General features: G+C 39.6%; 2 protein-coding genes across 11 annotated transcripts in view; one reads left to right on the top strand and one right to left on the bottom strand.

Moving 5' to 3' along the window:
• The window catches only part of GPM6B (glycoprotein M6B), a 66,093-nt gene extending 60,743 nt beyond the window's left edge, over nucleotides 1–5,350 (top strand). For 2 of the 6 annotated variants that reach the window (XM_014522166.2, XM_014522164.2), the window contains exons 6-7: nucleotides 229–294; nucleotides 2,905–5,349. In XM_014522166.2, coding sequence (XP_014377652.1) covers nucleotides 229–294; nucleotides 2,905–3,054 — 216 coding nt within the window. In that variant the 3' untranslated portion in view covers nucleotides 3,055–5,349. Of the gene's footprint in view, nucleotides 1–228; nucleotides 295–1,260; nucleotides 2,680–2,904 lie in introns of those variants that run through there. The other 4 variants (XM_025209854.1, XM_006028414.3, XM_025209853.1 and 1 more) reach the window with 2 other exon arrangements.
• OFD1 (OFD1, centriole and centriolar satellite protein) overlaps nucleotides 5,351–25,017 on the bottom strand; it is a 68,767-nt gene continuing 49,100 nt past the window's right edge. For 3 of the 5 annotated variants that reach the window (XM_014522162.2, XM_025209849.1, XM_006028416.3), the window contains 6 exons: nucleotides 15,255–15,410; nucleotides 13,437–13,556; nucleotides 11,952–12,109; nucleotides 9,967–10,140; nucleotides 8,888–8,958; nucleotides 5,352–6,892 (listed from right to left, as the gene is read on the bottom strand). In XM_014522162.2, the coding sequence (XP_014377648.1) occupies nucleotides 6,847–6,892; nucleotides 8,888–8,958; nucleotides 9,967–10,140; nucleotides 11,952–12,109; nucleotides 13,437–13,556; nucleotides 15,255–15,410 (725 nt within the window). In that variant the 3' untranslated portion in view covers nucleotides 5,352–6,846. Of the gene's footprint in view, nucleotides 6,893–8,887; nucleotides 8,959–9,966; nucleotides 10,141–11,951; nucleotides 12,110–13,436; nucleotides 13,557–15,254; nucleotides 15,411–25,017 lie in introns of all 5 variants that reach the window. The other 2 variants (XM_014522163.2, XM_025209850.1) reach the window with 2 other exon arrangements.

The following is a 25,017-nucleotide window of genomic DNA, read 5'->3' on the forward strand; positions in this document are numbered from 1 at the left end:
CGGCCATCCAGAAAAAGGAAATATTTCTGAAATGCATGTTGCTCTGAAAAGGCTCTTTTTGGGCTGTTTTCTAGTTGAAATGTAAATCACCTGCAATACTTTACAGAGTATCTTTGAATAGAGGAAAAAAGTGAATAAAAATAAAAGCATCAAATGTGCACCAAGATGACTTTATTGTGATTCAGTCACATTCTCAATTGGTTTTAATTTCAATGTGTTCCTTTCTAGTTCTACATGTCATATCACCTGTTCATTGTGGCCTGTGCTGGAGCTGGTGCCACTGTCATGTCACTGGTGGGTAACCCTCCTTTTTTTTTTTTTTTCTTAATGTAACACATTCTTTTCAGCTTTTTAATGCGACGGTGTTTAAAGAACAAGTTACACACCTAAAAAACAATGATACCTCCAGTAAAATAAATACAGTTCTTGTTCTGTAAGTTCTTACAGAAATCGCTTGTTGTTTGTTGTTTTGTGTGCATGTGTGAGAGAGAAAGAACAAGATAGCTTCCAACTACAGGCAAGATAATACCCATTGTGTTTGAATAAGATCTTGTTTTAAAATAGAATTGATTTGGGGCGGAGGGAATTTAAATTTTGACTTTTTAAAAATACCATGTGATAAATTAGCACTTAATAGCACTTGTTAGTATGTAATTTCAGCCTGACTCCTATTTGTGGCAAGGTAAACTCTGGCAATTTCAATACAAAGTCCCAAATTGTGGCCTTTGAGTGAGAGTGTGTGGTGATGGTTTTACACACGCTTTTAAGATACTGTTTTTTCACCTCTCTGAAAATAATCACTACTTTACTTCTGAACTAGTGTGCCTCTAGGACTTCTTAAAATTTCTTTTCCTTTTTTAGTTTTTCATTGAAAAGTAGTGTGTAAACCTGTTGTTTCACTTGTCAGGACCCAGGAATTTTTTTCTTGGGCTGCTCTGCAAAAGCTATACTCGGCAGTAATTGGAAATGAAGGCTTTAACATATCACTTTTTTACAGTAATGCATTACTGAAGCTGTACAATTTTAACTTCCTAAGAGCCAAAATCAGGTGTCATATACACTATTCTTCCACTAAGCAGCCCTATTGTTGCCTTTAAATGATGGTCTCTAAATCTAAGCCAAATACTGGGTTAGTGCAAGTCTTAATTCATCATTTGAGATGCAGTAGTATCTGTCATAGAATTTTCGAAAATAGCCAAGTGGGCTCGAGCTGTTGGCTTATTGTATCTTATTGTCCTGTATTTTGTTCTCTTCCACCAGCTGATCTACATGATGGCTACCACATATAACTATGCTGTTTTGAAGTTTAAGAGTCGGGAAGATTGCTGCACTAAATTCTAAATTGTATAAGCCCAGTAAAGAGCTGCATTATGTAGCTTGACATACCACTGACACCCTAGACTAAGAGTCTAGTTTTTGAATTTTGTTACAGTAATTTTGTAAATAGCTTTGATAAGCATATTTAGCATACCTAGATTAATAAAATGGCTTATTGTATATGAATTATGATGTGGATGAGATCTGGCTATTTCCTACACATTGAGAGGATTCAGTTACTTCAGGGATGTTGTACACCATGCTTTGAGGATAGGAAATAACTGGAGATGTTAAATTACAAACATCCAAACTATCATCTCTAAAACAAAGACTGGAATGGTTAAGTGTCAATCACTAATTTCTCCCTTTTGCCTGCGACTTGCTAGTTTTAAGGAGATATACAAGACCAGTCCCAGTCACTACATTTTTGGCTGAAAATACACAGAGCATATATTTTTGAATATCTTGTTTCCAGGTCATTTCATAGCCTATATTTGCCATGTCTGATTGTTAGACCCACAAGGCACAGCCTGTCAGTGAAGCTGAGAAAATCTACAAAAATGAAAACTAGCATTTTTTATTTTTTTTTAACTAACTGCCAAGGTGTGCTCTCTCTTGAAAATGAAAATATATCATTCTACAGCTCTGCGTAAAACAATCACCTTCCTTGCTAGACTGCAAATTCACTAAGGGACGGCAATTGAGTAGCTTCTGCGCTAATAGCTTTCACATTAGTAACTGATTTCTCAGTAGCCAGATCTCAAAATGTAAGTATAATTATATGGGAAAGAAACTGTGTGTAGATTTAGATATTTTCACACTGCTGAAAAGGTACAAGAGAGTAGAGGTGTTTGTTTTTCAGATGTAGATTTCTTTTGCATGAAATATGGTGAAAGGAAATTGGGAAGAATTTACTACGAAAAGTGAGGGGAACATTTTTTAAATATGCTCACTTTTTACCAGAAAGTAGATAATGGCAGATGATAAATGTAATTTAAACAAAAAAAAATCCACTAAAACTTGTTAACCCAGAGACTGCAGGCTTTTGCTTAATTTTGGACTCACATTTGTTTCATTTAATTTTTTCCCCGTATGTTAAAATGTAGCAATTTTTTCACAAAAAATAAACGCTGTTTGCAATTTTAGGCTTGTTTTTCCAGGGGGGGAGATGGAATTCATATCTGCTTTGTAGAAGGGAGAAAAAGGCTCACCAGAATTCTTGTGCTCCATGTACTTAAAAACAAGTTAAACAGCACTTAGTGTCTCTGAACCTGCAGAAAATATATACCTGATGATTGCAAAAAAGTCTTTGTTTTTTGTTGTTTTCCCTATACTACATTTTAACTGATCAGTGACTCTTTAGCTCATGTTTACTACTGTTGCATACTAACCCTCTAATAAGCAAACTAAAAGACAAGCATGCAAAAATTCTAGGTCTTTTCAAATGAGCCTCTGTGCCCGTTTTAATACCAGAATGCCTATTAATGTAGAATAACTTTTTGTTAAAGAGTGTCTATTAATCTGACTAGCCGCTTGCTTTGCCTCTTGACATGCTCACTAGCCATCATGCTCACCCTTCTCTTCCAGATCCACTTCCTCATGATACTGTCTTCTAACTGGGCCTACTTAAAGGATGCAAGCAAAATGCAGGCCTACCAGGATATCAAAGCAAAAGAAGAGCAGGAGCTTCAGGATATCCAGTCTCGGTCAAAAGAGCAACTCAATTCTTACACATAAATGTTTGCCAGGGTAATTCAGCTGAAGAATTTTTGTAGCTCTGACAAATCAGCAAACAGCTGCTCTGCAGTTCAGATTTATGTCCAAACAAACATAGAAGTGTAAAACTTCATATTTAAGTTCCTGGGACATGTTCAAAGAGAAACCTTCCAGTGTGTAACATTCTTTCCTTTAATACAGAGATTGGAGGTTTCATTCCCGGCATTTTAAAAGGCAACACTTTGCAACAAGTGACCAAATAATTAATCCTTGTAAGACTTTGCTATGCTAGCATTTGGCCAGGATTCAATCTTGTGTCATAAGATCAGAATTGCGGCAGGTGATCAAGACCAGCAGGTAGCAGATCAGAAGCTGTATACACTTTTGCACAGGCATACTTATGTAATTTAACAAGACTCCTTGGTCTGTGTAACATGAAATAGGGGCTAGCTCAGATTTCTAATAGCTCATGTTTGTTCAATGCCAGTTTCAGCCTCTCATAAACCAAAATGGCAGTCTTTCAAATTGCTATTCTCATGGGCTTAAGGACTGATGTCCACTGAGCAACAGCCTTATCTCCAGTGTGCCACAGTCATTATTCTGCACTTACTACCTGGGTAAACTACATACTGACTAGTTGATTGAGTGTCCTAAGGCTAATTTTTAATTATTTGATAGAATGTAAACCCTTAAGTCAGGATAATGATCACCTTCTTAGAAAATAAATGTCAGCTTTGCCTTAAATATTTATTTTCTATAAATGCCTTAGCATTTATATGGTAGCAGGAGACTATTATCCTGTGTTTTTAAGTGAAAAGTGTTACCTTATTAAAATGACACTGATTTGACTATTGCAAATGAGCAGAGTAGTAAGTTTGCAGAGTTTCATGCAAAGTGTGTAAAACATTACAGCCATAAAGCAGAACACAAGCTGGCAACCTTTCTCTACTTCGGTGCTTCACAAATTTACAGCCAGTGCTTATTCATTTTCTCTTCACTAATCAGATATTGCAACAAGAAAATGTGGTGTTCGGCAAAAAATACCTGGTGCCATATTGAAGTAATTTTTCACAGAAGTCTGCCTTCTAATTTTTTTTTCAGAACTATCCAGTGATATCTTGAGTATTAGTGATGGTATATTTGGTGTTTGTTCTTTACAATATTATATATATATAAATATAAATGTTGAAGAAAACAAATACAGTCATTTGAAAAAAAATAGTAAAGTCAAGTCCTATACCCATGTTAAGTTAACGTGTGGTTTGATAGTTTTGACTGTTTGCTGAATATTAAATAAAAGGAAGCACAAATTTCTTTAGGTAAGTCCATATTATATGGAGACATTTTCAGATATTATCTGCAATTGAATTTTTGGTTAAATACCTAAGTCTAATTTGACAGTTTTAAAAAATGAGGCAGTCTATGTAGAGCAGATATGACAATAGCCTAGTGTTTGTTTTACCTGTTGCATGAAGGAGACATTTCTACAGCAATGCAGGTGATGTTCTAGCCCAGTGTTTGCATAAGGGTAATGAAGGCAGTGTCTTAAAGCCTAATTCTTTTCTAATTCAATGTAGCTATTACTGGGAGTTTTTGAAGTTTTGTTTAAGTAGTCTAATATTTTTATGTAAAGAGCATTAAATTTTGCTATGTATAAATTTTTGTAACCTAACAGTGAATCAATATTTTCTATCAGTGCCAAGGGCTTCCTGTAGTTATATCCAAGTGTTACAATAAATATTTGTAGATAATAGAGACAATGGTTGTGTATGCTTATTTTAAGAACTTTTCATACTTTTGGCTCTGCAAGCAAGGGCAGTTGGGTAACTTTATTCTGATGAATTTCCATTCTACACGGCTCTTGAATTGCTGTGACAAGTTCATCTTGAGTAAAAGAAATAGCTTTCCTTCAGTTAACTGTTACCATTACCAATGCCAGACTGCAGCTGGAGCCCAGCATCCAGTGCTGGGTGCCGCACTTCAGGAAAGATGTAGAGTAGCTTGAGAGAATCCAAAGGAGGACCACATATATGATAAGAGGCCTAGAGAGCAGGTCAGACAAGGAGAGGCTGTTCAGCCTGGAGAAAAGAAGACTCAGAGGGACTTAGTAGCAGCCTATAAGTATATCTATATCAAGGGTGTACATCAGGGCCTGGGGAAATATTCTGTTCACCAAGGTCCCCCAGGGGAGGTCAAGACATAATGGGCACAAACTGATTGAGGATCACTTCAAGCTAGACATAAGGAAAAACTTCTTTACAAGTTTAAAAGTCAAGTGCTGAGGGTTTGGAACAGGCTCCCCACAGAGGTCACCCACCCTGGCAATATTCAAAAAGCATCTTGGTGCCCATCTTGCTGGGGTCATCTGATCCCAGCAGTCTTTCCTGCCCAAGTGCAGGGGGACTCGATCTGCACGGAGGCTGGTCCCTTCCAGCCCTAACAACTAGGAAATGCTAGGACAATGTCCTCAGCTGATTTACCATACCGTACAAATGTATTTAATTAAAATGCTGTAGCAGTTTTAAGCTGGTCTCTCACCAACAGAAATGTTACATGCAGTGACCAGGACAACTGTTAGGCTAAAAGTCGCTATCAAGAACCAAGCCAGTCTCTTGAATGATAACCTCTGTAGGAGAGAACCATTTCAATAATATTTTTTCTCCATACTTTAGGAAGCCTTCCTGATTACTGAGGTACAGCTGCTATCTCAAGTCTCTCTGAACACTCATCCTACTGTGCTCCTATGTACAGTCAAATGTATACATCCTCAGGAAGAGAAGTTTTATTCAACTCATTTTGTAAAAACTATGCCAAAAAGCTGTGAATTTTCACCAGGTTTTCAAGCCAGATCACTATTAAATACACTGATGGTGTCAAAGGCAGGACTTTAATGCCATTTTTCAGTTGTTTCAAATTCAATGTGTTCAGTTGGCAGAGCTGCAGATTATACATTATTTAGGTTCAGAATTACCAAGTACAGGATGCTGGTACATTACACCTTTAGTAAGCTAGCTCTATCAGGAGTATTTTCCTGCAATCCTAAAGAAGGTTTCAGCATTAGACTTAATTGGCAATTAATGAACTGCTCAATGCATAGCTGACACATTTTATTATTAAAAAACCCCAAGAACAGTCTACAAAATGCAACCCCCAAACTCATAGTAGTCTTGTTGTATCACTCTCTTGTGGAGTGGCTAAGGCATCAGTAGAGACGGAATGCAGTAGCGTCACTTGTTTAAATGTGTGGGGGATTGTTCCTGTCTATCACCGCTTCTATAGAAAAGTACTTAAGCTAACTCCAGTCAGCACTGTTAAAACTATACTGCTCTCCAATTACCATTTGTCTGTAGGAATACAACATTAAAAGTAATTGTCCTAGCTGAGCTTTATAATAGTTACTTAACATGCTATTTATAAAATCAAGGTAAGCACCCTGTGGGGAGAGGGGAACCACTTTCAAATCTACTTTGCCTGTATTTTATCATAAATTAATACTTGTGAATGTACAGCAGACCCTCTCTGAGCGCTCAGAATATCGTGTAAAGATGGGAAAGTTGGTGTGATACTTAACACACCAAGTTAAAGACCCCTTGCTTACTGGTTAGCAATGGTTAGCCATAAGTAGTACTCTTGGTACTATTAAACCTGTTAATTACTCCAGGGGCACAGTTACTGTTTTAAAACTCTATGCTGTTCTGTAACAAACTATACCCAGTTCAACCCCCGCTATTCAGCCATATTAAAATAAAAGCAGTTCTGCTGCTGCTTCATTCTGTGTTGTGCTGGCACTGAGGAGAGACCAGTCAATGCTGTTCACCAGAAGTCTTCATCAGGGCCTCCATGAGAAATGCCTGCAACACTAAATTTGGAAAGGGAGGGAAAAGGAGTTATGAACAGACTGTAAAGCAGGCTCTTACCTGAAGTTTACACATGCAATGTAATTGCATAGAAAAAAAAGTTACTAGCAAGTGGACTGTATTTTCACACTGGCTCATGAGCCAGCCTTTCAAGTTACTGAGACTCTGTCCCAGACCCTGAAAGAGATTCAGACATGTAAATCTTAGTGATTTCAGGGGGACGTTAATACCTAAACATCTTAGAATGCAGCTACTGACAAAGGTCTCAAACTCTACCCTAAGTGGTAGTAACAGAATACTAGTAACTGAAAATCTTTTCATACAAGGAAATCATCCTCTCAGAAATTAGTGCTTATACAGGTTTCACTCACTTTATGCGGGTTCTGTATGTGTGAATTTGCTCTTATGCGATGACCTCTTTTATACCAAAAATTTGATATATGCGAGGTAAATTCACTTTTATGCAGTCGGTATGGTGGAAGCTTGTAGTCAGCTGCTTTGTGCAGTGAATTGTGGGAGTGACCCACACCAAAATAGTCTCCTGTGTGGATCTGTGCTCCTCGCTTGTTGTCTGTGACACACGTTTCTGTAGCTGCCATACCCATTATGGTAACATTCACCACCCCCTTGTGCATGTGTGTACTGTCTGCTGTTGTTGAGTACCAAAACTATCTTGTAAAAGTGGTAGAAATAGGGATATATCCCTATTTGTTACATTGTAAAGTGGGTTCCCTTTATACAATTTGAGTTCTGTGCTGTTTTCCAGGAACACATGCAGCATAAAGTGAGCAAAACCTGTATCTGATGCTGAAGGCGAGCAATGTAATATTGCTTTTGTTTTGCATGGGAATTCCTCATCAGAACTTGGGCACAACTTCACAGTAACATGGTTAGCATGTGATTTGGAAAAAAATATAGCAAGGGGGAGACAAGCTCAGTTACAACCCACAAATGTGTATCACCTGAGGAAATACAATCTTGATAAATGTTCAAAGCAACCTGTTGCTGTTCTACCTGTGCCAGGTTACCTTAACTTCCAACAGAGGGTGTGACATGAGAGGTAGGGTGCAAGAGGACCAATGACAAGCAAATAGCCTGTAGGAAAGTTAATCACTGTTTCTCAAAGGGATAAAGCCATTGGGAAGTAAGGATGGTTCAATATTACTTGAGTACTTCAACAATGTCTCCGTATAGCCCAAATGCACAGCATAGTGGTGACAGGATAAGGAGTCTTTCATTTGGTCTGAGCCGACCGTGGTTCAAACATAACAGCTACTTTGTGATCAACATGAAACAGATGGCTAGTTACAGTCTACAGCCTGACTAGGCAGATACCTATCTGACCAAATCTGCTCCTATAGCTACTAGTGATTTTTCCAGAGACGGCAGAAATTTGACACAGACCCACACTGTAGTGAAACCAGCAAACTCAAAAGACAGGAGGCATTGTAACTAGTAGCAGAGAAAACCTCCCTAAAAAGCAAGGTACATTAAACAGTAGAATTGCTCTACCTCCACACAGTAATCCATAGGCTAAATTTACTCTAAAAGCTTTATTACCCCAGGGAAGTTTCTCCTCAGCTGAGTACAATATAGAGATTATATTGCTGCTATCCCATAAATAACTGGTTTGGCAACAGCAGTGCTAAAACTATTGGATTCAGTTGCTTAACATTATTTTAAAGTTGTGCTGCTGTTCACAATAAATTCTTCATTGCAAGAATTTATTGTGAACAGCAGCAGCAGAAAAAGGGGGGGGGAAGGGGCAGGTGGACAGCCTGCTAAAGACAATTTTTAAAAATGGCCTCTCTAACTTAAACAAGTAGAACAAAGACAGGATTTTTCAGTGTAATACTCCTTTAAGAAACAGGTTTGTCTGTATATCCATTTTGTTTTTAGACTGTGGATATTTCTTAAGCATAAAATCCAGCAGTATTCTCAAGTGAGTACTAGTCACAAAAATAACAACAACAACACTAAAAACACATCAGCCTTACCTTTCCTCTTTATCACTAGACGTTAGTCTTTCCATCAGTGATACTTCTTCTACTTCCTCTTTCACCAAGGTCTGATAACAGAAGGAAACATTACATGTTATCTAGTCCTTTGGCCTAACTTTGCCAGTGTAATATAGTATATAACCATATGCAGCTAAAGCAAAGATAAGCTATTTTTGTAAAAAGAAGAAATTTGAGCTGTATGTACATAATGGCTTCAAAAACAAGATGTGTTAGAAAACACCAAGCACACTGCCAACAACATACTGCATCAAAAGAAAGTGACATTTAGGATAACAAGTGTGAAAAACTTTTGAATAGAAAAAACATCTCACTAACCCCGCCCCTGCCCCCAAACATATTTAATAGATAATCTGCTCACTGTAAGCCACCAAGGGAAAGATGTGCCTCTCACCACAGAGGTACCCACATTCCCGAGGACAGATTTCAGTTTCTGGAACCCATTTGTCTAGACAAATGCAGTCTTTGTGCAATATCATTTACATGTATAAATATGCACCCTCAAAAACAATTTGTACAGAAACAACATTTTGTAAGCATGAACGTTACCACCTGCATCTTACTGCTTACTGTTTTGTGGACTAGGTAAACAGATTTTGGCAGTTCCTGTCAAAACTGATGGCCTGATTTTTTTTTTTTTTTTAACTGGCCTCTGCTTAGGTGCAACATTTTGGAATTAACTAAAACTAAATATAAATATTCTATTGTATGTTATTTCCTCACAATCAAAAGTATTTCCTTTGCAAAGCTTTATATTTCTCATGTGACCTAGCTAAAATCTCTTAGAATAACACTAAGGGACACAAGGAACACAACCCCAACTAGCTAACCAAACAACTGTATTATACATTTACTCATTGCTCTTACATTAACTTTGTCAGTGAAGAAATGTATGAGAAAATAAGGTTCAGTTCAGCGGTCTCTTACCTCCTGACTTATATATTCTTATACCTCCTGACTTAGATATATATTCTTAGAGACACAACACTGTCTTAGAAAGTCACTATTTGAACTCGCTCCTACACCCTGTAATTGTCCACTGTATTGGCCAATATTACCTTGCTTGCCAGCTCCTGCTCTCTGTTCTGCTGAATAATTTTCATGTATTTTTCTAAGGGAGTAGGAAGAGGATCAGCCAAATTGCTTTTAGCATCAGGAATACCAATTTCTGACTTTTTGACTTGAGCGTCTTCCTCCTTTCTTTCCATTTTCAATGAATCTTGGATCAGCTTCTAAGAAATACAACACAAAAACAACACCCAGGAATATATCATGCTGACTGGTCATAGGAAAAATATTTAAGACAATCATATATGGAGCTCAATATATTGACACATTAATTTCAGTACCATGTCAGCCTAATCTGCAAACACTAACCTATGATTCATTTTGAATACTATCTTCATTGTTACATTTGCTACACTCATTCTGAGCCTGCAGTCATTGCATAGGAAAAACATGCTCTAGTCAATGGAAGTTTTGCTTAGATGAAATTGAAGGATTAGAGATTTGTGATATTTCTATACTAAACTGACACCCAGACTGTTATTTGTATTCAACTTGTTCTAATGCTACACATAATACTTTAATACCCTATGGCATATACCATACTGGCCCAAATCCAAGACTACTTCAAATTTAAGATGACCCTCCCGATTATTAGATTCTATAAATGGAATAATTATAAATTTGTTATAACTTTTCATGTATAAAATTGAATAATTGGGAAGGTTATTTTAAATTTGTCCCCCCAAAGCTGTCCTTTGCTCCCGGACCTCTTGCCTTCTACCTATACCTATGGCTTCACCCTGCTGCCTTCCCTCCCTGCCACTTGTCCCCCCCCATGCCTGTGTCTGCCCCCATGGTGCAGCATTGGTGGGGGGGACCTGCAAGGGCAAGCACTGCAGGTATGGGGAGGGAAAGTGGGGGAAGCATCAGGGAGCATCCAAACAGTGCCCTGGTATAGACTGCATAGTGTGCCGGCACCAGGGCGTGTGCCCCCCTGGGGCTTAGTAGTTAGACAGCCCTGAAACCCAACATCACTCAAGGAGAAATATTAGCAACAAAAAGTTTGGTTCTAATCAGAGTTGTGGATGCAATATAATATTACAAGTGAAAGAAAATTTGGTATATATTAAGTTTGCCTACAAAAATCAGATTTGTTTTGGTAGTCTTTTATTGGACCAACTTTAAAATAAAACTTGAACAAGTGAAACTAAACTACCACGATGCTCTAGAGTGAACCGTCCAAAAAAAGGTAAAGAGAAATCACCATCTTCTAAACTGACACTCAGATTGTTTGTTGCCTTCAATTTGCTTTAATGTTATATATAATACTTTAATGCCTAGAACCATCCGTTATGACAGAACCACCACTTCGTCTCGGACGTCACAGCCCTCCTCTGGAGAAAAACCCTACGCTACAGCCCTAGAAGAAGTGCCAGGGAACCACAATTCACAATTTTACTGGGCATAAAAAACCATGGATTTAAAGACAATGGTTTTATGGCTCAGTCGAATTAACCAGCTCCCTCTACTAATTCCCCTTTGCTCCATAAATGATAATGGCCATCTTCTCTGTTGAATTAATTTAGGTTTTTCACATACTTGGGTTTATCTGTTTAAACTGTTCTTTCCTTGGTCTGTGATTACTTCTGAGAACATCACTGTTCCCCAGAATTAGTGTCCACTTTTCATTTTAAAAGATTGCTTTCAGTTACACAAAAGAATTTTTAAAAGTAATTGCTCTACCTGACATTTAACTTAAGCTGTTTCTGTTTTTTTTCTGGACCTGAGGAAGGGCATTTTATGCTACAAAGCTGTCAAACATCTCCCTCCAACTATACAGTTAGTCCAGTAAAAGATATAACCTAACGAATCTTGCTTAATTCTATTGTGATGATTTAGGAAATATGTGCAGATATAACACCACTACTAAAGAAGTTAATATAGTTTATTGGAATTGTTACGTGGTTTATATAGTTCAAAGTATATGGTACAACATTATACAGCATTACTATGGGAATTTTAAATGTTATGTCACCATTTCCTCATTCAGTTTTTCTAGTTCTCTTTGCTCTTTTTCCAAAGCTTCCTGTCGTTCTCTCTGCCTTCTTTCTTCCCTTTGTTTCCTTTCTTCCTCCCATTTTTTCTCATCCTCTTCTCTTTGCTGATCTTCAGACTCTCTTTGATTAACTGCTGCTGTAATGGAGTTATTTTTACATTTGTAACATTTGACATACTAAGTTTGGTTACTGCATTGTGTAAGTGCAAGTTATAAACAAGAGGGGATATGCAGTTCAGGAATGCATTTAATACACTGGTATTCAACATTGTGTAAGATGGAAAACAGATAAGCAGCAAATAAAACTGTACAGAAAAAGAGCCTAAAACTACTGTGCTACAAGTTCATAAAAGCACTATATCATTAAGAGGAAACATTTCTTCCCATTATTATGTCTTCCTATCTTATTGGTTACACAAAGAATCCTTAGGACTCTTAAACAGAAAATGAATGGGACAGCCTTGTAACTTGCAGAGGGACAGGCTGTCAGGATAAATGCACATACTCTCGCTCTGCCACAGACTTCCTGGATGACTTTGAAAATTTTGCTCAAACCTGGATGATTCTCTTAAAACAGATCAAATACATACTTAGATCAAGCTTCCAAAGATGGGATGTGACTTAAGTTGTGAACGCAGCTTCTACAGGGGAAAATAGGTGGCAAGTACAAAAAAGTCCTCAACTCTTCTCAGTTTTCCCATCTTTGCAATAGACATTGCTACTTGCCTTCCTCACAGGAATGTTGCGAGATTTGCTTCTTTCATGTTTGTAAAGTGTTTTACAAAACTTAAATAGAAGATTCTATATAAAAAGGCAAGTATTATAAATAGCCACTGAGGAAAAAATAATTACAGAATATCTATGCTGTCAGGTAAACACTAGTCACTTCTATAAAGTAGCAATTTTTTTAGGTGCACAAAATACCAAAAGCTATTTGAAGCTCAAAAACTATACTGATAAAAAATTACTGTATCTCTGAATGGTATGGAAACACAGGAGAAACTGAGTGCGTTTCATTGAAAGCATCAGTATTGACCCATGCAAGTGGCTTATATCCTTTCCCCATTAGTCAGACCAACACATTTAGTGAACTGGTATACAAAATAATCACCAAAGACAAGCACCTATTAAGAAAAAGAAACTTCAGATCCATCACCCCAGACAGCAACAATCATGGAAGTTAAAGATATCTTAAAACCCCCAAAGAAGTCTTTAGATCCAAAACACAAATGATTAAATTAAAGCAAAGCTAAGAGAAAGGCATGAAAAATCATCCTACAGTAAATCCAAAATTAACAGAATAGCCATGTTCCTTTCTCTTCAGCACATAAGCACTAGCTTTGAGAAAAGTTTTCAATCAGTTTGATACACATAATTACAGAATGCTAAATTTGGTGCTTTTTTGTTTAATGCATTTGCCATGTAAAGGGGGTATTCACTTTTGTTTCGAAGCTGAGAACTCACTTAAGTCCTGCTGTGAAGTGGCTGTTGCTGGCACAGTGTTTGTGACATGGCCTCCATTGACAATGTTCCCAGATGGATGTGACACATCACTTTCGAACTGCTCTGGAATGTCCCCTTGATCTGGACAAGAAGTTTGAACAATGGCTTCATTATTTTGTAATTATAGTAGCGGGACAAAGGAATAGACACAAAGTGTGGGAATGGCTGAGTTAGAATACAGAAATTTAAGCCATTCATTAATTAAGCACTTTCCCCAACAAACTCAACCATTTCAAGGAAAATTAACAAGCAAATAGGCTGCACTTCAATTGTAATCATGGAACTGTTTGGCTTTGAAAAATTAATTGTTGCAATCCCTGTATATACTAAAGCATTGGCATAAATGACATAACATACACACATAAAATAAGATGTTTTAAAAAACCGTAAGTAGATATCTATAAATAATTACAGAATGTTCAAAATCCATTTTTCTTCTCAAAATATTTACTTATGCATATTACGTACATACACACACAGTCTCTCAAAAGCTACAAAATCAGGCAATCAAAAGCTAATAAATCCCAAAATTACAGTAGCCTGTGCAATCTTGATTCATTTTCCTTGTGCATGTGCATTAAGAGACAGTTGCATCATAATCACATATTGCTTTTTTTCACAGTATCGCTGCCTCATTCAGTATAACTGGACAGGACAACCATACAGCTCCCTTAAATTAATACTTATTCATTATTTTATTTTCTCTTTATAGTTCAGTACATGACCACAGGGTTTGGCCATGAACAGACATTCAGATTCTCCTGGGAGTGTGGCAGCTGTCCCAGGAAACACCAGGAGTGTACAGATGTTCAGGATTTTTCTCCCAGAGCAAAAATGGCCGGTCCAGGAGAAAAATAACTTGGGAACAAGGACTGAATCACTCCCAGGAAAGTTTCTCTTGGAAGAGTGAACGCACGCATCCTCTTCTGTGGGAAGCCACAGCAGAGTGTGCTTTGCTTCTGCGGCCTTTCCCCCTACCCCACCTCACCCCCCAGGAGACTGTGTTGCTGTGGGATGGGTTGGAGGAGTCTAGTGTTAATCAGATATTACATTCCGGACCCAAGAAACTTTCCAACACTAGTTTCAGTGGCCTGATATGTTCTGACAATACTAGCAGCATCAGCCTTTAGCTGCAAATTTTCAGCTCTTCTACAAATCAGATGAGTCAGAGAAATTAAAAAAAAAAAGTTTGTTAGCAACCACTTTATGGAAGTTTGGCTTAAATAGCTTCCCTAGTGTCACAGAGGAATCACACTATGTAAGCCTGTTCTTTCTCCCTGACACCATGCCTCCTGTTCAGCTCCATCCAACCTCTACAAAAATGAGGAAGGGTTGATTGACTATTTTGTAATGAGTATGCAAAAGGAGGGCAAATTAAGGTGGTCCAGGTAACCTTAATTCTGACATTTCTTCACTTCTAAGTGTTTGACTGAAGCAGTTTGACTTTCTTTTAATGTAGGTTTTGTGTAACTAGCCTTATTTCAATCCCATTCTCCACCAGTTCCTACTAGCTGAGATCCTCAGCCAATCTCAGGGTCCCAAGCACTGCCCACCGCTGCCCCCACTCCAACTTTTGCTCAGTCCATTTCAGAGTTACACTCTGGCTCTTCAACTGATTTGTCTACCCCCTTCCTACCATTTGCTTCCAAATGCTGCTCTCCTTATCCAGCCAGTCCCAGTCTCACCACATCCAACCCCAAGTGATTTATCCCTCCACCAAATCCAGTCCCAATCTCCCCTGCTCACTTGGCCCTTGTACCAATTTACTCTCTGTCCTACCAGGTCCAGCTGTTTTCCTGCCTATGCTTGAATGATTCAGCTTCTTTTTCCACACTGTCTGTAGGGATGGGGACTGCCAGTACATGACAGGTGGAGTCCCTTTTCTCATTTCAGGTATCTGGCCACAGCATGGTTTGCAGCAGATCAAAGCTGCAACTGCAGGGAGAACCACAGTCAGAGGCTGAAACATGCTTAGTACAGATTGAAACTTTGGAGTCCCTAACTGCAATGCGCTGGCAAGTCTTAACTCAATATGTACAAACCGGATAATTTTTCATAAACCAGGCCAAATTTGAGTGGATTTTTCACAGGATTAGTAAAGAAAGTTCCCTGACACAAAGGCCTTTGCCTGTCAAATTCTAAGTCCCTTCTCCAAAGCATGAGGTGCTAGAGCTTCTCTAAATACAAATTGTCAGAAATTTTTAACGTGGACAAAGCCATGTAGTATTTGTTAGCCTTGTTGTCAGAAACTGCTAAATGCTTTAATTTGTATTTTTTTTTTTACATTTTCAGCCCAAGCCAAATGCCCAGCACAAAAATTTCAGCGTAGATGGTTTAAGTCTAATACAGTTATTAGTGACTGAATAGTCATATAAAGGAAAGTTTATACATTATATAGCCGGACGAAGGGTATTTATACCCAAAAGCTTGCAAAAAAGAATTTTCCCAACTATTTGAGTTGGTCTAATAAAAGATATCAGATTTACCCAAAGAACCTTGTCTGCCTATAAATGAAAGTGTAAGACAATAGTAATAACAGGTAGTCCTACCAGCTATGCCTATAGTGATATGTATAGATCCCATTCTTAAGTGGCAGATAACCAACTGGGTGAAGCATCTATTTCAGATGCACCTGCTATATTTTTCTTAAGTTTCTATGAAATTAGTCTTCAATAACCTTTAATAATAAAAACAAGGCTACATAAACATATATATATTAATTGACATGTAATCAATAATACCACAATCCTTCCTGTTAGGTGTCAGAATATGGCTCTGTATACACCAAGCTTGAAACAGCAGAATCTTGTGCATAACACAATTACACCATTACTGTTGTTCTCATATATGGTAAACATCATTAACCTTTAGAAACAGAACAGATTTGGATAACTGGAAAGGAAAAACTAATTAGAAAAACTATTTTTATTATTCTGTTAAACAGCAACAGTAGTAGCAAAAAAGTTGTTAAAAATAAAGTTGGAAATATCTAAGTTTATATATCTTTATTTATATAATCAAATATAAGGATATATATAAATAAGGATATATAAGTTTATATATCCTTATTTATATAATCAGTTTGCCATCATTCAACTACAATTATATATTATATCCGACGGCTAAAAAACAACCGACCTCACAAAAACAGAATGGTAGCCTACGCAATGAAACTAGCCATTTAGAACACAAAAAGCATTTTACTTTGGGTGAAGATGAATGGTAAAGAAAGAGGAGATTTATTACAGGCCACCAAATCAGGAAGAGGAGGTGAATGAGGCACTCTTCAAGCAGGTGACATCTATCCAAAAGCTATGGGATGGTACTGATGGGAAACTTCAATTTTATGGACATCTGCTGAAAGAACAATGCAGCCAAACATTAAATGTCAAGGTGGTTCCCAACTTGTGTAGAGGACAACTTTTTCTTCCAGAAAGTAGAGGATACAACTACAGGAGCTTCTATCTTGGATCCTGTCCTGATCAACAGGGAAGAATTGGTGGAGGATGTGAAGGTGATGGGTAACTTGGGAGGAAGTAATTACAATACAATGAAGTTCCAAGTCTCGAGAGAGGCAAAGCACATGGTCAGCAAATTTAAGACATTAGGCAAAAAGGCATATTTCATCAGACTCAAGGAGTTAATAGGCATAGTGTCACGGGAGGACAGACCAAAGGATAAAGGCACCCAGAAATGCCGGGAGCTTCTAAAGGTCACAGTATTAGAAGCTCAACAAGAAAGTGTCCAGACACGATGGAAGCACAAGAAAAATGGCAAGAGACCAATGTGGCTGCACAAGGCACTTCCAAAATGCCTGAAATTAAAAAAAAAAAAAAAAACCCAAAAAACAAACAAACAAAAAAACAGGCATTGGAAGAAAGGGTTAAGGAAGCATACCACAAAATAGTAAGAATCTGCAGGGGCAAAATCAGGAGGGCCAAAATAAAGAATGAACTACACCTGGCAAAGGATGTTAAGGAAAACACGAAGCAGTTCTGTAAGTATGCTGGCCAGAAAAGAAGGGCCAAAGAAGCTGTGGGTCCTCTGTTAACAAGCCAGGGGAAACTCCTAACAGAAGATGCCAAGAAGGTGGAGCTACTCACAACAGCTACTTTGCCTCGGTCTTCACAAAAAAATTAAGCTGCAGCCAGATACCTAATAAGGATTATCTGTATAAGGAAGGGGGCAAGCTGGGGAAGGAGATAACAGACAGTCAGAGAGCTTTTGTAGGGTCTGAATGAATTAAAAATCAGCAGGGCTGGAGGAGCTTCAACCCTGAAGGAATTGGCAGAAAAGATCGTGAAAGCCTTCGCAATCATATTCATGAAGTTGTGGGTGACAGGCCAGGTGCTAGAGGACTGGAAAATGGTCAACATAGTGTCCCTCTTTAAAAAAGGCAAAATGAAGAACCTGGGGAATTACAGACCTCACCTCAAGACCTGGGAATTTACTGGAGCATATCATATCCTAAGGAAGGCCATTTGCAAGCATCTGGAGGAGGAAGGTCTGATTGCAAGCTGCCATCATGGATTTATGAAAAACAAATCATATCAAACAATCTTGATCTCTTTCATTGAAAAAGTAACTACTTGGGTGGATGATAGGAATGCCATGGATATAGTGTACAGGCAGTCCTCGGACTTACAACACAATTGGTTCCTGAAAACCATGTCTTAAGTCGAAACGTTGCAGTTCAGAAATGATTTTCCCATAGGAAACAATGTTATAAATGGGGAATTGGCTCCTCAGCCAAGGCCCGATATCCTATTTTCACCAAAAATAACCCAGAATTTTGTACTCAATCAATTACAGATGAGTAATATAGCTACATTAATGTATTTATATTGTAAATAGCATGATATTGATTTGGAAGGACTCCTTTGATGCAACCTCTCTGGACTTTTTGAAGGGTTCTTGGCTGGAGTCTTCTCAGGGTTCTTGGCTGCAGATTCTTCTAGAGTCTTGTCTGCTTTCTTAAAGACAGTGTCCAAGGAAGTTTGGACAGATGTTCTCCAGGGAGATGGGTGACGCAGAGAACTTGTTCACTGGTGTGGTGTGACATCACATCGGATCAAGGATTGTAAAGTTGAAACTGACATCATAAAGTTGAAACCGGGTGTCAATTTATAAACGTTCTAAGTCTAAAATGTTGTAACTCAAAACGTTGTAAGTCAAGGACTACCTGTATTATGAGAAGGTCCTGCATGACCTTCTCATAAACAAACTGGAGAAAGGTGGGCTGCGTAAAACTACTAAGGCTGGGGTGGATAGACACGGAGAAGGATTGAAAACACGTTGGAGGATGTGAGCGCAATTCAGAAGGATCTCGACAGATTGAAAAGTTGGACTAGAGCTAACAGGATGAAATTCGATGAGGACAAATACAAGATGCTACACCTCCAGAGGAATAATCAGAAATACAGATACAAAATGGGTGATACCTGGCTGGATGGCAGCACGATGGAAAAGTCTTGATAGACCACAGACTCAAAGACTTGGAGAAGTTAGAGAGTGTCCAGGCTGGACAACAAAGATGATAAAGGGCTTCAAAAGCAAGTCATATGAGGAAAGGCTGAAGGAATGAGGCATCTTCAGCTTGCAGAAAAGGTGCTGAAGAGGGGACATGATGGCAGTATTCAAATACTAAAAAGGAAGCCATAAAGAAGAGGGAAAGCACCTTTTCTTTCTTGCTGCAGAGAGGAAGACACAGACCAATGGCTTGAAGTTGCAGCAAAGTAAGTTTATACTGGATATCCAGAAAAAACTTTGACGCTGCTAGACCAATGAGGCAGTGGAATAGCTTGCCTAGGGATGTTGGACTCTCCATCACTGGAGGTGTTCAGGAAGAGGCAGCCATTGGTTGGGAATAATCTATAACTATGCCTATATTTTACTATAGGTATTTCCTGTGCTTTGCTCGTTCCCCCCACCCTGCTTTCTTACATGTGTCAGGGTTTTTTTAAGCCTCCCTCAGCAGCATTAGGAGTTGGCTACAGCCAAAGCTGGAGATTTTGACTGGGGTGTGCTGAAGCTCCTGCTGGGACCAAAACCAGAGATTCCTGGCTAGAGGGTCTTGCCCCCATGCTCAAAGTCAGACTGAGTGCCATATTTGGGGCCAGGAAGGAATTTTACCCTAGGTCAGATTGGTACAGACTGTGGCGGTTTTTCCCTTCCTTTGTAGTAGGGGGCATCCTGATCTACCCAGGATCTCTTGAGGATATTATTGACAAAATGGCATAGAAGCAGGATGTTGGCTGCCATGGGAGTTAAAGTAAATGACCTCTGGAGGTCTCTTCCAGCATTATTTCTCTATGATTCTATGTGTACCTTAATTTCATGTGAAGGTTCATGGAAGGGGATAGATAAGTTTTTTTTATTACACACTTGAGATAAGTGTTAGCTCATAGTAATTACATACATCAGTGATTCATATGCAGAAAATTTTGGAACAGAAGCCCAATTTTCCTGCTAGAGTTCTCTTTGAGATGAAGGAGAAAGGCATTCCTTTTTGCCTGGTATCCCATTGCCTGATGTCCCAACACAGATGCCACATGCTTTCCCCTGATTCTTTTGTCTTCGCTTACACCTTTCTGTATTTCCCTGTTATCTTTTCCTTTTTGCTGCTTCTTTTTCTTTTTGTAAGTTTTTCTTCCCCTTCTACTCTGTCCTTCCTTTATGGTAACTCGGATTGTCCTTCTTACTTTTTGGGGTGGTTTGTTAGTACAATCCAACATAGCACATAGGGTCTGACCAAGACTATTTTTTTTTCAAAAAAGAAAAAGAATTTTTTTTATCCCATTTAATCTTTGAATTTGTTTTATTCTTTCAGTTTTCAATCCATTGCATTGCTTTTATGGTTTAAATAACAAAAATGGCAAGGTTTTTTTTTTTTTAAATAGCCTCTGGCTGGGTGGCTTTTACCCTAGTAAATGAAATGCCATTATTGAAGAGACTTGGAACTGTGAGTTGCACTTGATCCCCCCCTCCCCAAAGCAGAACTGGATGCTCATTCCTTGAGTCAGGATCTATGAAGAATGGGGGAAGGAAGGTGAGAAATCAAAAGGCCAGGGTCTCAGAGCGGGAGAGAGTCTGGGCTCCTCTCTTGGCTCTAGAAGTCAAGCCTGGACTGGCTTCAGGGGACTCTCTCAGAGACCAGACAAGGCTGCAGCAGTCCTGAGCAATCACCCCCCTGGAAGACACCCCGTGACAAATGGTCATAGCAAACAATGAGAATGTACCTTTCTTCAGAAAAACGACTGGCAACTGAAACTATTTAAATTGACTCTTTCCACTTGGTGGTTTAAATCAATTCATTCTCAGCTGTAGTTCATTTAGAAGCAACCATTATATGCCAATATTTCACAATTTACTTTTTTCTGTTCATACATGTCACTACTGGATGACACAATATTTAACTGTTTCAATGTCTGCCCTTGCTAGGTTATTCAAAATGACTAGGTCTGTACTGAAACCCCATAAAATAAAAGTTAGATTATAATCAGTTGCAAAATCTTTTTAATGTAAAATTAAAACAATGAATTCAAATCTAATTAAAATATCAAAGAGTAGAAATAGCTCATGACTAAGTACTTTAATTAATGCAAGTCATGGCAAAAAATATTATTTAAAACTGCTAAAAGAAAATTAAAAGCAGTAAATTAAAACTTGTTATTAAATTGAGTAACATAAGAAGTAAAAATCCATGGACATTTCGCTCACCTTATCTACTCAGCATTGAACACAGCCAACATTATAGCCTTAAAACAACAAAATTACAGATATTTTCTTTAAAAGGTAATAAAAGCCATTGTTGATACCTAGGAGGGAGCAGAGAATTTCTATCCTTACTTAATTTTCTATGAGCCCTAAAAAAACAAGTAAAAGAAGAAGCCAATCCTACACCTAGATAAAATTGATATAGAGGTCAGCAAGCAAGGGACAGACTATTTTGGCTGGTGGCTGTACTCCAATCTGAAGGTAATCTAATGATGAATTTAACTTTGTCATTGTACAGCCCAACGATGTATTACTATTAGTTTGCTCTAGTCTCTACTTGCAAATTCTGGCCCCCTTTACATGTTACATTTACGCCAGAATTAACACGTTAATTACAGCATAAATGGCAAGGGTGCTACACATGTATCCACTATAAGGTGCCATAAAATGGCAAATCAGCCATAAAAATATTTCAGAAATAATGCAGAACATTTTTTGGATAATTTTTATGGCCTCTTACATTGAACTTGTAGCACATCCACACACCAGGCCCCTCTAGAGCAAATGCTGGACAAATCAGCTCACTGTCAGAATAAGTTTTGGATGGGCCCAGATCTCCAACCAGCCTGCCAACGACATTGTCAGCACTAGCCTGGGGCAACCCTGGTCTCAAATGAATATTGGCACTGAGCTTCTGGGCAGTCCCAGTTCTCCAACTAGGCCAAGGGCTGCCTTGGTGTGTGTGGGTGAGAGATCAGAGGGCAGAAGGGGCTGGGCTCCTTGCCCTGCAATAAGGACCCTGGGTACAAGGCATCAGAAGCTTGTGGCAGGGATAGACCTTTGAGGGGAGCCCACTCTGATGCTCCACATCTTGCAAGAGCTGTCAGGTATGGGGTTTAAAGTTTCCCTGGCAGGGGAAACCCTTGAACCCATCAGGGCTGACAATCATATAGCTGACTGTCAATCCCAGCCCCAACAGCCCCAGGTCTTAAACCATACCCGGGGCTCTCTGGACCATGGCTGACAATCAGCTGCATGAAAGGCTACAGGCACCCAACTTTCAAGTTCCCAGTGCTGGGATTCTCCTGCACTGGCAAGTAGTAATGGCATAATTGGCACAAATCGCATTTCCTACCATGTATGTGTTGGCATGGCAAGAGGCGTGATTGTTGGGATTGGAGATTAGATCCCACTGCACCATTAAATGGATGTTTGCCAGGAGCCTCTGATACCTCACTTTTCACCTATCCAGTAAAACAATTTCATACCCAAAAATATTGCTTTAAAGGAGGTTAAGGCTATACAGTCCTAATATAAATATTTCCTTTAAACTCTGAAAATTTAGGAAACCAAAAGAATCAAGTAACACTTTTGTTTTTCTAAGTATATCACGTAGCTCTTTCATGCTAACCAAAACTTTATTTATTCCCTTACAGGGAATCAGTAGGGAAGGAAGGAAATTAAAAAGAAATATTCTTTTGGAATATAAAAACAACAATATACATTTTGTACAACAGTATCCACCCTTTTGTATCAACTGTGTAATAGAAAGTGCTATTAAAAATGCATTTATCAAACAAAAAAGTTAGTTAAAATTTAAATCTATCTTTACCAGAAACTCTAGGGTCACAGAGTTAAAAATAGTAGAGTTATTAAGGATGAACCTGGTAGTACTATGTGCAATACCTGTCCAGTTATACATTGCATTACAGGGGATCCTAGAATCTCCAGTATCTCAGTCCTCCACTCTCTGCTTCCCTCCAAGGCAGAGGTGGAAGACTAGGGGGATAGGAGAGTGGCTAGCTCTCTGATAGCCTGGACAATGGCAAGCTGTCAAGGAGCCCCTCTGGGACCCTGATCTTGCCACAGCCATTGTGGCCAACAGAGCTCTAACAGCTGTATCCCTGCCCAGGTTGCACCAATCAGCCATGGGAACTGCAGGACTAATCACTGACAACCTTCCCTGGCAAGGGAGAGTGCTGGCTGTTAGAGGTGCATCGATACATAGGTTTGATATCAGATAGGTACCGATGTAAAGAAAATTGTCTGTATCAGAAAATTGGCCTGATATGGCTGATAATTTGGCTGATAAATGGCCCGTGCATGAGCACAGTTGCAGTGCAGCATGTAGGCAGTGAGGAGCACAGGTGGCAGCGTGGAGAGCTGCATTCAGCTGGTAAGTCTGGTGTGGTGGAAGGGGAGAGAGTGTGGGGGGTCAGATCAAGGGCCCACGCTGTGAGGGAGGGAGTGGAGCTGGGGCAGGGGCTGGGGCAGGCACTGCCTAGCCGAGGCAAGTGCAGGACGGGGCCACAGGTCGTCCGGAGGGTGCAGGAAGGGAGGAGGGAGTGCAGCTCCCACTGCTATGCACTGCTTGTCCAGGAGCTGTTCGTCCTGTGGCTCGTCTGGCGCTCGTGTGACAGCTTCCAAACACTCATCTGGGAGGGGACAGGGGGCATGTGCCCCTGGATCTGCCTCAAGCAGAGCAGGGTGGGCTGGGGCCAGGGTTGTACTGGGTTCTTCCCAGAGGAGGGCTGGGCCGAGCTGAGCTCGGGGCAGGTGGTGGCAGTACTGGGAGCCCAAGCGCAGTCTGGTCCAGCCCCCCGCTGGGAACAGCCCAGTGCATCCCCAGCCTGCAGCTGTAGCGTGCCCCACCCTGCCCAGATCCGGGGAGGGGGGGCACCTGCCCCCCCCTCGGTGCGCACAGCAGCAGGAGCCACCCTTTCCCTCCCAGTGCCCCACCCCGACAAGCTGCTTGCAGCTCTGCCCCATGCTCCCCCCACCCCCGGCTGGGCAGTGCCTGCCCAGCTCCACTCCCTCCCTTACAGCAAGGCCCTTGATCTGTGCCCTCTGCCCCTTCCCTTCCCTCCACCCTCCCCTTCACCACAACATACTTACCAGTTAGACACTGCTCTTCAAGTTCCCAGGCTGGTATCAGAAATTGGCTCGATATCGGCCAACTTGCACCCTTAAAAATTGGCTATCAGTATCAGCCCCAAAAATCTCTCTCAGTGTACCCTTACTGGCTGTCAGTCACTGGGCTCTCTTGTCTGTGGGGTGATCCAAAAAACAGCTCTCTATTGTTCCCCGTCTGGAGAGCTTCCAAATCACCTTAAAGGTGAGCTCTCCAGCCAGGGGGCCTGTATGTTCGCTACTGTGCTGTATTTTTGTAGTGCTACAAAGAGTCAAGACAGAAATAATGAAGGCTGGTCTGAGGCACTTGTTAGTGTCAAGTAAACCACATTAGAGCCTTAAGACTGAAAAAGAGTATGCCCTTACCTGGAGCATGCATTTTTCTGAACTTAATGTAACCAACGCTCCTTAGGTATGCAGCTGTGACACAGCTGTGATATTAGAAGCCCCCAAACTAGCTATCTCTTATTATATTCAAAGTTCCTAGCAAAAGCTTCAAAAGCCTTATAAGCCTTGAAAATGAAAGGAGATAGTCAGTTTTGGGGCTGTTACAAGAAGCCCTGAATATAATGAGTGCTAATCAGTTTTAGGGCCTCTAATAACACAGTGCTATAGCATTGTGCCGGAAGCTGCAAAACCAACTAGTTCTCGTCTTTTTCCAATTTCTAGTAGCAGCCCTTTGACAACGGCTTCCCCTTCATTGTTTCTGTAGCAGTTAAATGGAGTATGATTTAATTACAAAGATAATGGGGCTGTATGATGTTATACACATATGAGGTTTAGGCACCTAATCAACATGCAAAATAGTGGAGTGTACTACAGTGAATGCATGCAACAGGTACTAAACATCGGGACTGGCACTGTTATAAAGTTAAATGAATTATGCGCTTATCCAGTATCCCCATAAGTGGAGCAC

The sequence above is a fragment of the Alligator sinensis genome, unplaced genomic scaffold, assembly GCF_000455745.1.
Source record: "Alligator sinensis unplaced genomic scaffold, ASM45574v1 scaffold1192_2, whole genome shotgun sequence".
Taxonomy (NCBI): domain Eukaryota; kingdom Metazoa; phylum Chordata; order Crocodylia; family Alligatoridae; genus Alligator; species Alligator sinensis.